Source organism: Parus major, chromosome 2 (assembly GCF_001522545.3).
Source record: "Parus major isolate Abel chromosome 2, Parus_major1.1, whole genome shotgun sequence".
Taxonomy (NCBI): Eukaryota; Metazoa; Chordata; class Aves; order Passeriformes; family Paridae; genus Parus; species Parus major.
In genome coordinates, this window is record NC_031769.1 from 68,873,827 (window position 1) to 68,887,605 (window position 13,779).

Sequence of the window (13,779 nt, forward strand, 5' to 3'; positions counted from 1 at the left end):
AGAGCCTGAAGATTTAACATTATCTTTGCTTCAACTTTACAAACAAATAGAAGCAAAACCCTATTCTAAACATGTTGAACTCTCTATGAATACCAGTTTCTCAGTATAATTATTTAGTGGTGCATATTCAATAGACCACTACTATCATGATTTTGCTAAATTTGCATAAAACAAAAGAAAGTTAAAGGCTAACACTGGAATAATGGGCAAGATGAAAGATATTAGTAATTGAATAAAAATGTTGATTAAGAACAAGAGCAATAAGATATTAAGCAAAAAGTTTACTCTGGGCCAAACTCCATTAAAGGACTATATACTGCAGAGTATGGAAGTTGTACATACAAACAAGGTAATTCTTACTTCCTGACAAGAAAAAAACATTGACTTTACAACGTAGAAAGCATGAAAAATGAGTATGGCACTGAGTAGTTATTACAAAAATTTAAAAATCTGCTTCTCTCTAACTACCTTTTAGTCAAAGGAATTTTTCTATGGTACATGGTAACAAATAGAAGGTGGCTGATTTAACTTCCGCGATTTTTTGCTTGTTAATGTATTTTAAGTGGTAAAATGACAATTGAGAAAGAAGATTCCAATGTAGATCAACTTTTATGAACCCAAGCTGCTCATTTGCAAGAAGCATTGTCATAGACTGCATCCCAAACAATGGGCTTTTTTTTAAAAAAAATTGTTTTTTAGCATTTTGTTGCTATCATTCCACATCTCCTTTATTTGTGAGTGCATTCATATATAAACCTAGATATTGACATACATGTTTTCAGGAAGTTAACCTAAATGTTTGAGATGAAAACAAAATTAAATTTATATGTTGTTACATGAATTTTGATGACTATGAATTGCTTTGAGGCAATTTTTTCTGTATGATGCATTTATTGATTTTACACAGTTGAACTGCTTTTTTTCAGAACCAACTAAAATTATCCCCTCAGCCACACTACTCAATACTATGTCTTTCCTTCTTTGTTACCTTCCATTGAAACCTAAATTACAGACATTGAAGAACAATTGAAGCTGCACCAATAAACAAAGTAAAATAAAATTCAGAAATGTCAACTATAATATTTCCCAGAACACTTACTACTGGATCAGGCAGGCTGCTACTGATCTTAAGATGCTTGAAAGCATAGGAAAAATGGTTTCTGAATCTCTGCTAAAGGACAACAACTACTGAGAGATTGTCAACCTATGCAAACTCAGTTGCTCCGAAATGAAGATGCATAGTATGTAACTTTCAGCTTAAGATTTTGCAACCAATTTCAACATGATGGATGCTTGAAGAACAAAGACGTTTAAGGGAGTCATCAAAAATTATGCTTAACTCTCATCCTAACACATTGATAGTGTAAGATCTTAAATACTACCATTTTTGTTGTCTCAGAACAGACTGGCAATCACTTTTCATTGTGATCTGAACCCGTTACACATCTTTCTCAAATTAGTGATATTTAGGTATATTTTTACAGCACTTCTCTGTGCAAGTCTCATTATAAGGTTGTTTTTGGACAGGACTCAAAGTTATATCTTGTTGAAGACAGTCTAATTTTTAGGTTAGCTTTTCAGAATTTGATTAGGATAAATACTGACAGATGGTCTACCCAACTTTTCCTTCAAGTTCCATCACTACATCAAAAAGAACATTAAAATAGTTATAGCAAAAGGTGGCAGGTAACTAAAAGAAGGTATTTTTAAAGCAGATTTCAATTCTTGAAACATTAAGCATCCTGCATAATCCAACTATTCAAGTGTCATTTGCAGCTTTTTCAATTAAATTGAAACAGATAATTTAAGGCAAAAACACATGTAATCAAATGTAACTTTCACTGTAAAACGACCTAAGTAGGAAACACACTAAAAGATCACAAAAATACTCAATGTTACACAGATTATGCTAAAAGCTGTGAAAATAAGCCAAAATACCACATCCTGCCAAGCAGAAGGAAGGAAAGGAATAAATAAGAAATCAGAAATTAAGCACTGATCCAGGAACATTCACAGAAATATTGTGAAAGACGGAAGCATTTCCAGAGCACCCAGTTAACACCCCTCCCCCTCAAAAATAAAAAGCCTTTTATGAAATTTCAAAACACAGCACATATCTCAAGTTCACAATATCAGCTGCTAATAATTACTTGTATGGTACAAAATTTTAGCTTACAGGATCAGTACGAATTTCTTGAGGAATTTTCAAAGCCATAAAATGAAGTTAAGCGAAACACACAACTAAGTCTACCATACTGTAGGTCCCGTCAATAAGGCCTAAAACTTGCTCAACGAGATATGCTACTTCAAACCCTTTATTTCAGTGTCAGCTGTAAGGACACTGAATTTTTGTTTGGTATGTCTTCAGTTTTTGGGGTTTTTTTTTTACATATTTGGTAATGTGCAATATTTAAACAAAGCAAAACAAAAGCAGTCACTGTTTTTTCCCTTCCTTTTGTATCTATATTGTATGAATGATTATGCAAACCATCACCTTCAGTTACATTCAAAATACACATTATATGTTCATAATTTTTAGTCATTCTCATTTTAAAGCTAAGGTAAACATATAAGGAAGATTGCTCATTTCCTGATGAAGGGGTATTTTTGATGATGCTTTACTTGACTGATACATGGAGCCTCCAAGAAAAGACATTAAAACAATTTTTTTGTTGAAAATTATTTTTGTTGAAGTACATGGTGCTGCAAAAGAACCTGAACATTATTCCTTATTTAAACTGATAGACAAAATAAACCAAACAATATTTGAAGTCATAGCCCCTATTCTTTACAATGCACATTGATATGGTCTTCCCTAACAAAAACATTTGTGCTACCACAAACAGATGGACCTACAGTAACAGTCTTGCTGAATGCTAATGGGTGCCTTAAGCAGAGGAAGAAATATTAGGATACCATGCAGGTTTACTGAACTCACCTGACAGAGGTGTAAAACCATTTTCTAGGAGCAGAGATGCATGCACAAAAGTAAGAACATGATTGCAAGTAATAGACTTCCATGAAATTACACACCTTCAAAATTAACAACAAAATATCATGATAGAAATAAAATGTCAAATTTCAGGGTTCCTCACCTCTCGCTTTGCAAGCAGCACATTAGGAACAATATGAGGCAGGCAGCGTCCCAACATTAACATGACACTTTTCTCACTGTCTGCAATCCGAGATACCTAGAAAATCAAGTTGCTTGTTTGCCTTTTTTAGAAGCACAGGAACAGAAAAGTACTATTTGAAAAGAATAATAAAAATTGGAGCAGGATGATCACTTACCAGAAAAGTATTTAATTAACTCCCATGCATTAAGCTGTAAGTTTTTGATGTGTCAGTAATTTCAAAAGCATGAATGCACTTGCAGAGAGTCAAAAGTTCCCAGTAATTACACCTCTATCACTAAGTTTCACATTTAGTATAAAATCTAAAAGCACATCTTTATTTCTTAACTTTCTTGCACATAGATTTATCTCTCCATCTATGTCTTGCTTCAAAGCAACTATTACTTGTTTAACTATTGCTGCCATGCAAAATGAAGGATCTTTTAGTTTATGTCAACTGGAAATATACCTCTGATCCCAAACGGCTGTCTGCTGACATCCGACAGAAAGACAGTAGTGCTTGATGGAAAGCTGGTGACAATTTCCTGAAATATCATCAAAAAGGGAGAGGGGGAAGAAACCATAAATCAGAAAGGTGATAAAACAAGTCCTTTCACTCTGGTTTAATCAGCTAGGTAAAATGGTACCCAGAAAGCATGTTTAAGTGATTCATACTACAGAATTTAAAATTATCTTGGACTTTAAAGGTGCTTAGTTTGTAGTAAGAAGTCCTGAGTGTCCTAATTAAGAAGTGACTTTTAGTTCCAAAAAAAATACATCATCTTTCAAACTGCTGTGCGGACAAAAATAGGACCAAAGCATGAAGAAAAGGAAACTTGGGCAATACAAGAGGAAGCATACAATTATGCAAACAGGGTGGGGCGGGCAAAGAAATCACACAAAACAGTATTTTTGCTTAATGCCCTAATTCTGCAAATTGCATAAAAGCATTTGAGTAGTCAGTCAAGTTACGAGCTTCAGGGTTAAACAGTTTGCTCAGCTGCCACTTTGGGATCTAACTGGATTCAAATGCTGCCAGAACCTCAAAATCAATCTTAAACTGCTGTCTAAGCCTTCATACAGGGTGCATCTGCACAAGCACTGCCTCATGGCCACATCCAGCACCAAACAATGCACCGGAGCTACTCAAAGCCTTAAGCATCCATACCAAACTCTGACAAAAGCTTCAAAACAGCCGTGTCTGAAGAGGGTAATTTGGCAGAAATGTTCTCAGAGAAGAATTACTGATCCTTACATTAAACAGACAAGCAGCAGCACCATATTTTTCCCAGTAATGACAACTTCCTCTACCTTATCTGAGGCCTGTACTTAGATGCTAATCTAACACTGCTTCTCCACTGTGATTAAAGAAGAAAGACACCATTTGTCTTCCAAAACATGCACAGAAAGCATCTCACCCATTACCATCATCTGCTGAATCCTCTAATGACACTGAGGGGAGGCAGCTCCCCTTTTTAATGTGGAAACTGGTAACACCTTTGAACCCTCAAAAATACACACAAGTGCACATAATCCAGCACATAAACCATTATGTGCCTGGACATACTTTTAGCTAAACGCTGAAACATAATACTAAATAATGTAAAGATTGAAACATGATACTTCTTACAGTAAATACACCATCATTCATCCTTTTCTAACTGAAAAAGCCCATTAAGAATCAAAGCTCCTAGTTATAACTGCTTAAACTAATCCAAGAGGATATCAATAAATATACACGGTTTCTTCTTCTCACTATTTAGAAAACTATGGCAAAGAAGAATTTCTATTTATTACTTAAAATCAGTTTTTTTTCTTAACAGTATGTATTTTTAAAGTACATTTTAAATTTTAATGGAAGAAGTTTGTTTTAATTCCATTCAGCTTGGTTTTGTCCAAGGTTCACTTTAAAAAAGTTACTAAACTACTTGAATGGTAGCTAGCTGTAAAGGACCTCTGTTTCACAATATGTTAGTCCTTATGCTGTAAAATATTCTTGACTGACAGATTCATAGCCTCTATTCAAGATTGTAGAGTTTTTTTTTACACTGGGGGAAAACGAGCAAGCATTGCAAAGCAGCAGCTTAACATTAACACAGAGGCAAGGCCCTTTGCCCAGGCTGTCCTTCAACCTGGCATTCATTCTAGAGAGAAAGAGATCCTTTCCTACTTGGAATCCTAATTAAAATCCTACATAAGGGCAAAGTTCCATTCCCACTTTGCAGAGAATGAAAAGTAAGTATGACAATATGTCACTGAATTTCCCTGTGGGTTAAATAACAGCAAGCTGTGGGCAGCGTGGATCCTGTTACAATTGCTGGCTATGCTTGGAGTCCAGAAAGCTTCTCCTTAATGAAGTCTAACAAAATTCTTGATGGCTATGGTGGACAAAACCGATAAAAGACCAAGGCTTCTTGCACACAAGTCAGTGGCAAGTCTCTTCAAGGGCCAACAGATGCCAGTAGTGAAGATGTCCAAATATAAGAAAGTACAACAAATAAAAAGTACTACAATTCTGTTCTATATAGCTCTGGCACAAAAGAGTCAATTCACTCAAAAAGCCAGGACTGCTATATACAGAAAACACCTTGTATTTGGTGCAATTACCACACACCTTAAATTAGTTGAATAAAAACATGTGGTGCACTCTATTTAAACCACTGCTAGTGCTTTGCAATGCAATCTGTTAACTGAGGCATTTTTCCAACGATGGCCGTGTCCTCGTTTGCCGGCATGCACGCACAGCTGCTCTGAGTGCAGTCACACAAAGCAGGCTCACTTCCTCTTCTCTCTGCCCATCTGGGCAAGATTTATGCCAAGAAAAGACTCTACAGATACAGTAGTAATGATCTTGCCTTTTAGGATAGTCTTAGTTTTTAACCCTTCTTAGTATATTCTGAATAAGTTATAGTAATTATCTTCTACAAATAACCCTTGATTGAAATCAATAATAGCCAACATTTCCATTGTGCTGCTTCTCCTGCAGATCTCAAAACATTTAACAAATAATCTATTTTCTTAGTGAAAAAAAATACTGCATTATTACAAACCTAGGGCATAATCCAGGAAAAAAATTTAGTACTAGATACAGGTCTATAAAACACTGTATCAAATATGCTTTCCTTTGACCCTCTACTGTCATATTAAGCCCAAAGCGAAGTACAAAAATAGCTACATATTACACATGCATTACTTATTTCTGCAGTGAACTGCATTTGAGGGGACTTGTGAATTTAACTCAATGGGGATTCACGGCTTCATTGAACTACTTTTAAAACAAACCTATGTGCAGTTATGGTTAAAATAGCTGTGAGCAACAGAACAAATGCTGCTCTTCTAGAGTCTACCATCATAAATTCCACTGGAAATCCACAGTTCATTCCTCACTCAGTGATTTAATCCTATTTTAATATACACCCTCACTATTCCCAAACCATCAATCTAATATTCATGCACTTCACGCTACCCAGCACTCACCATTAATCTGAGCAAAAAGAGACTTGCAAAACACCAAATGAAAGTAGGTAGACAAGTATATAGCAAACAATGCACAACAGCTCTATGTTTTCATTACTACATAGTCTAGATTTCCAGCTAGGATATGAAAGAAGCTTAAAAAGAAAAAATCTGCAAAGCTTAAACTGAACCACTAACCATTTTCCAGATAAATCTAAGCTGTTCTACTTTACTTTTAAACACAAGTATAGCCACCTAAGAGAGAAGAAATCTGTTATGAGACTCTGAAATATAATATTCAGAAATCAGAAATCTTTCCTCCTGTCCAATTCTAAAAGTTAAGATATCACTGAAAAAGTAGCCCTGACCCTAGAAGTTATTGCAAGAAGTACAGAAAATCCAGAAAAAGCAGGACTGTTAGCGTTTGCAAGAAAAGGTAATTACTAGCAGGGCTAGTAACTCCTTTTCTTTGGGTGCTCCTTTTCTCCTCCCTGCTACAAGCCTGCATTTATTTTTTGATCTGCACAGAATGTCACACAGATTTCTATGTGCTATTTTCAGATGGAAAGATAATTCTAGAAACAAATTATGGTATACCAACACCATCAAAAGCTTGCTAAGGGAACTGACAAAAGACAAAGCAGGATAGCTGCCTGATTCCCTAGGAACAGCAACAGTAAGATCATAAGGTGAGCTACTTGCATATCTTTGTCCACAGTGGTAACAATTACAAGTTGTACTTACCCTTGTTATGTTTGTGGTCCATGTTACTCCTGATGACTACAGTGGTTTATCTATCACTTAATGAACAAGTCACCTCCCCTCTTCACTATAAAAACACTCGTACAGGTTGAAAGAGCTTTCTCAAGAACACTTACAAGCACAAACTCAGTTTCCAAGAAATAACACAACACAAATACCCTATTTTAGTTAAAAGAATCAGCTACCCAGTGAAGGGTTGCCCCAAAATCAAACCTCAAAAAAGCAGTATGCCATTAGATATCTTTCTGATAATTACGAAACAAGTAAGTGAAACATAGTACTGCTCTCTAGTTTTACACATCTACACAGAAACAGTAAAAAATTTCCCCATTTTTCTTTAAGCAGAAGAGAATTATGAAATTAATACTTAAAAGAGAACAAAACTCTTGTGACTTCCCATTCATTATTCTCATTTTACCTATTTTTTTGTTGCAACAAACAGGGCTGGTTTTAGAAACAAGTAGAAAGTGAAAAGAATTTCTGAAACTTAACACTAAAACTGCAGGTTTGTCATATGTACTCCTTCCTAAAGAGATTAGGAACAATATAAAAATATCAGCACTCTGTCCTAGAGGTATGTTAAGTCTTTTATTTCCCTTCAAAACACAAATGATCTATTCATTTGGCAGAATTTCACTGTTATAAAAATATCTACTCATTTTACTAGAATTTTTAATAATAGCATGCAATTTACAATTTATCACTAACCTATTAGGTTTATCAAAGTGGACTGCAGCTTTAGATGAAGGAGCACATGAGGACAGTTTCTCTGTCTCTTTAGAGGTCACAGAATTTAGCACATCATCTTTAGAAGTCCTTGAATCTACTTCAGCTGATAAAGCAAGGCTTGTTTCATCAATGTTTCCATGTTTATTGTCATTCTCAGAGCTCTTGATATCCAAGTACCGTCCATTGTCCTCTGAGACCGTGAGAGGCACTTGTTTTAAAGAAGGACGAGGAGCTACACCATAAACTGTTGACACAGCAAAATTTTCATTCTTGAGAAGATCTATTTCACTGAAAAAGCAAAATATGAAATATTTTTGTAGCTTTTCATGCAAATGCTCTGCAAATCACACCACTGCAGCACAGATATAAAGACAACATATTGAAGAGCTCAACATCATATTCAAGAGGTCCCTCCTCAATTCATGAATGCTTAAGAATTCCTATAATAGAAATAACTTTCATCACACAGACTGTTCAAATAAGCACTGATTTCATTGAGCGCTTTAGTAAATAATTAGTAGCAGGGAAAATGTTGCACTCTGAGTGAGTGAATCAATGAAACAAGTGAGTAACAACAGTTTTATCTCCTTCTGGCTAAAATCTGAGCACGGAGACATAAATTGTCACAAGACAGAACTCTATCAAGGATGCAAAACATAAATTAATACAGCAGTGAATCAATATGTACTGTCCTATCTGGCTTTGAAATGGTAACTATCCAAGTCAACAAAGCCACTTAAAATTTATGCACTTTCCCAAGTGTTGCATTCGTACACCTCTTAAGGGGAGTGATATCTTATGGCTTACAGAATGATATGTTTTGATCAAACTTTTAAGTATCCTTTTTTTGGCTGGTATTAAAGATACTGTCATGTCTACTAGTCTTGCTCTTCAGAAAGAAAAACTGTGTTGACATCCAATGTTAAACCAAGCATCTTTCTGACAATGTTTGTAAGCTGTACACATTAAGGAGTGACATAAAACTAATCGAAGAAAAAAACTATGTATAACAGATCAGAAGCAATTGTTTTCAAAGAACTAAAGAAGTTACACTGAAAGAAAATTGCTTACAAAATTAAATTATATAAATAATAATATGGAAATAGTCTGTTTGAAGTCTCCTCCTTTTTCTCAATCAAATACTATGTATTGAAAAGGAAACACTGCCCTGCCCTGGAGAATTCCCCATCATTTCCTATATCTAAGTTATGGTTTCATATTTGTGTTAGAAAAACATTGAAAAGTTACCCAACGTTTATCAAGAGTCAGGTAGGTTGATAAGTACATACCTTTCAAGTCTTTGGATTTGTTCCATCAAAGACCATTTCTCACTGTTTAACACACTAATTTGATCTTCTAATTTTTGCACTATCAAACATTGCTAAACACAAGACAGAAACAAGAGTTTAGTGCAATGAAGTTAACTAGTACATCAAAGAGCTGTAACACTTCTTCAGTACAGTCTTACTTCTATTGACTGTGGTGCTGTTTCAAATACAGGGACGGTCCCAAGTATAGGAGTATCAGCCTCTAACTCATCATCTTCTACACCAACTGATGCATCCACCACATCCCTTGCAGTAACATGATGGTTTCCAAAGTCACGGTAGAGTTGTAACAGGTCAGGAGGTTTTGGAATGTTCAATCCTACATCATCCCAAAGTTCAAAATCCTTCAAAAGAATAAAAGAAACTAAAGCATACAATATACTTCCTTTTATTTTCATTTATTGTCCTCATTTGACCACAGGTGATGCAAAAGCAAAATAATCACACCAAGACTGCATTGTAATAAATGAGATAGAAGCTCAACTTGGCACGAAACAGTAGAAAAGGAAGGATCCACTGTGAACCTAAGCAGTTTCACCATAAAGGTGAAGCTCTAGGTAACATACTGGAGACAGTACCTTCCAAACCACATTGGTTACTTTTTTTTGCTAAGACATGAATACTTTTTAGAATCAGAACAGAAGCCAATGAACTTGATACAAGGCAGAAATATAGATTTTGTTCCCATTTCATTCACAAGTGCAGGTGTATCACAGTATCACAGAATCATTTAGGTTGGAAAAGACCTCTGAGATCATCAAGTCCGACTTTTGACTGATCATCACCATGTAAACAAGACCAGAGCACTGAGGGCCACGTCCACTCATTTCCTGAACACCTCCAGGGACAGTAACTCCATCACCTCTCTGGGCACTCCACTCCAATGTTAAACATTTCCATAAATAAATTCCTTCTGATGTCCACTATAGCTCAAAACAGCTCTGTAGACAACTGATAGTGAGGTGCAACCAATACAAGGGCCTCCTGTCTCAAACCATCACTCTATAGTCTTCCTTTCCTCATTTACATCTTATCATCCTATTAGCACAAGAATATTCCACGTCAGTATATACAAATAAGCTTATGCATTGTTACACAGGAGTTGTGATGGTCTCTTTAATAACATTAAGTTCAAATATTTTTAATTTTTTTCCTATTGTTCCCAGTCTTCACTATATATTTTCCATAGTTTCATCACATACATTTATTTGAAGAAAGATTATTTTCTCAAAGAATTATGTGAATAATGTAGAAAAAAATTGTGCCTACTATATGCTAATTACAGTATCTTCATAGTTACCTCTTAGAATTAAGAATTTTGCTTTTTTTTGCTAATAGTCTCACAACACAAAACATTCTCAGTTGAGAACACAAATAGGATAAACTATTCACCTTTTCTCTTTTAGGGGCTCTATTCTCACAAGTATTTGGATGTTAATTGCAAATATTCAGTGGTGGTGGATGATTCAGAAACCCTATTTAACAACATATTTGCTTTACAGATTAGGATATGAAAAGTAGGAAAGATAGGAAAAGTATAGGAGGACGAATTACAGATAAAACTGGATGAAATTCTATATTTAATTCTTGTGGTAATATTCCAATTTTGCAATGAATACATATTGGGTGTTGATGTTACTGGGTGTTCTGTCTACCCAGAAACAGTCAGAATGTAATTAGAACCTTCCACACATTCTTCCCAAGATATTCTTCCCATCAAATGTAAACCAACGGAGATATACAACCGATCATCTTAAGAAAAATGCATCAAAGCATAGCTGTGTTGGGAAAGATTAAAGATAACACTTTATTACCAAGAGCTTCCTCAATACTATACTCAATGCCACAGGTGATTAAGTACACTCACACACACATATACACATGCCCAGAAGACAACCAATGAGTAAATTCTGTATTCTGCACAAGTCAACTGAGTATGAGCTAAGGAAAAGGTAACATTTGAGATCCAGATCCTTGAGTTTAACTGAATGTGTGTCACACCAGAATACAAGGAAATATCTAAGTCGCAGTACTTCACTTCTTGTTTTGCTTCCTTTAAAAAATGCAAGCACTCTGTTTCCTTCCTACAAATTTTGGGAAACTACTGTTCAAACTGCTGTGTTTTCAAACCATGGTTTATATATAAAATGCTAACATACTTAACTTTGAGAGTACTCATATACATGATGCAAACTGCATGCACAGGAAAATCACTTAAGTTCACTTGAGTTTATGACAAGATCAGAATATGGAAAGCAGGTGTGTAAAAAACCCCAAACAAACCCACAAGCAAATTTTACCTGATCATGATTTTCATCTGAAAATGTTATTGATGTAAGCTTGTAACTATTCTTCAATAAAAATTCATTAACTAGGAAGTTTAGAGCTCTTTTCTCAAGAGGTCTGATTGGCTCCTGGAAAAAAACAAAGAAAATACACTAGATCTTTGGTTTATCTCCCTTCAAACTATGGAAGCATATTCATACTAAAATCCATGCAAAGTTAATTTATCACCAGCCACCTACCTGAATTTCAGGACTTGATTTATAATTTTTTCGTTCCTGCAAAGGAACTTCATTTTCTGGGGAGGAAAAAAGAAGTAACTAAATTTTACTCTCTCACAGAGGATGAGCTCAGCTACTTCTACATTGTTTAAAATAGAGACTTAAGAAAAGGTTTATGTACACCACCTGCAGCCTGAGTCAGGTTGGCTCGAAGGGCCTGTATGGTCTCCTTGGCTTTCCGTAGTTCAAACTCCAGGACTGGACAGGGATTTGGATTAAACACACACAGGCATCCAACCAAGGCAAGGGAAACAAAAATAAAATATAAAAAGCAAGGATGGGTGTGAAAAAAAAGATACCGTTTGTATTAAACATAAAGCATGCAGTCTTTATGGAACTTATGAACACATGCAGCAGAGTTGGTCTGAAAGCAAACTGGTGAACATTTTCCATAGTTTCACTGCCCTTAGGTTAGCTAAGTCAAAATTTCAAGCTGTCTGACAAGGACTCGCTGTAAGGTTTTGGGAAAATACTTGGAAGCTGATGCTGTCAAATGTTTTGTTTTTTGGGGGGGAGGCAAGAGGAGTATGTGGGCAATAAGAACTCAGATCTAAATGAAGCAAATATGTCATGGCAGCAGAGGAAGCTGTCTTCATGTAGCAAAGCTTAAACCATGAAGTGAGTGTACAGTCCCATCGAAACCACAGACTTTTTGGAAAATGAAATCATACACCAAAATTTAGTAGTTTAAATGGGAGATCTTGAAATGCATTTTATCTTACTAAAAAGAATAATGACATTTTAAATTTCTCTTTAAAAATAGTGTAGTTTTAAGAATGTCCTACAGTCGATTAGGATCTTGAATTCAGTTCACTGAATTCAAATTAAGAGTGATGCATAAGAGCAAAAACACCGAAAAATTGCAGCTCTTCTATGGTACTTATAAAAAAGCTTGAAAGAAAAATTCTTTGCATGATTCTTGAAAGCTTACATTGATTTTCAAAGACTTAGAGTCAGCTTTAAATTAAGAAATACTTAATTCTAGCTCTCCACTCTCTCTTAGTTCACCTTCCCACTCTCCTAGTTACTGCTGTTTCTCATCTTCTGAAGTTTCCTCCAAAAAGGGCCAGTGGTGATTTTTGTGCACTGGGATTTCATCTGTTTTGATGTTGAGGTCAGATGTATATGGTAGCTTCAAATTTTAACCCCCTGGCAAAATATATAGTAAATGTTCTTTTAATAGCCATTTACAGGCAGAACCTCTAAGGAAACCTATTTAAGAGATTATCAGATAAATACAAACATTTCACTAATTCTCAGATTAATCTAATGGCACTGAAATATACAGTTACCAGAAGGAAGGACTCTTAACTAGGCGAGAAGAGCACAGAACAACCTATCAGGCTGAAGTGTTAGATGATTTATTTAGAGTAGTTTCACATCTACTTTATTCCCATACAAAACAAAAAATTTTGTAGCGACTTTTAACAAAAAAGTTTCAATGGGATCTTTAATCATTGCCTGGAAACAATTTAACATGGCATATTGAAATATTTAAACAGAACACAATGCGCACCAGAAACACTGCATTGGCCCTGGCTGGTAAAAAATGTTACTGAAGGTTGCAAATAAAACCAGTTCCTCTTTTGAGCATCTGTTACTAAGACTCTTTCTAATTAGCACTCATGGAAAAAAGATTCACTCAGTTTGCAGTTCTGCATAAAAACTGAAGGAGTTACTACAGTACACCACATTTGCTACATGAAAGTAACTTGTTTGATGCACAGAATTTTACTGCAGCAATACAAAAGCGCAACTGAGGATACAATGAATAAAGTATGTAAAATCTCTCTAGTATTCAGCAATGCTGATCTGCAAATACTTCTG

The 13,779-nt window shown here is 35.3% G+C and overlaps 1 protein-coding gene across 12 annotated transcripts in view; it reads right to left on the minus strand.

Annotated features, from left to right (window-relative positions):
- The window catches only part of RELCH (RAB11 binding and LisH domain, coiled-coil and HEAT repeat containing), a 76,738-nt gene that overhangs the window by 40,076 nt on the left and 22,883 nt on the right, over positions 1–13,779 (minus strand). For 10 of the 12 annotated variants that reach the window (XR_001519527.2, XR_004495997.1, XM_033512118.1 and 7 more), the window contains exons 3-10: positions 12,079–12,150; positions 11,914–11,969; positions 11,689–11,802; positions 9,529–9,732; positions 9,350–9,441; positions 8,040–8,348; positions 3,583–3,658; positions 3,096–3,191 (exon numbers count right to left, since the gene is read on the minus strand). Coding sequence is in view for 10 of the 12 variants with exons in the window: in XM_033512118.1 (XP_033368009.1) it covers positions 3,096–3,191; positions 3,583–3,658; positions 8,040–8,348; positions 9,350–9,441; positions 9,529–9,732; positions 11,689–11,802; positions 11,914–11,969; positions 12,079–12,150 (1,019 nt within the window). In the remaining 2 variants the exon portion in view is untranslated. Of the gene's footprint in view, positions 1–3,095; positions 3,192–3,582; positions 3,659–8,039; positions 8,349–9,349; positions 9,442–9,528; positions 9,733–11,688; positions 11,803–11,913; positions 11,970–12,078; positions 12,222–13,779 lie in introns of those variants that run through there. The other 2 variants (XM_033512122.1, XM_015618225.3) reach the window with 2 other exon arrangements.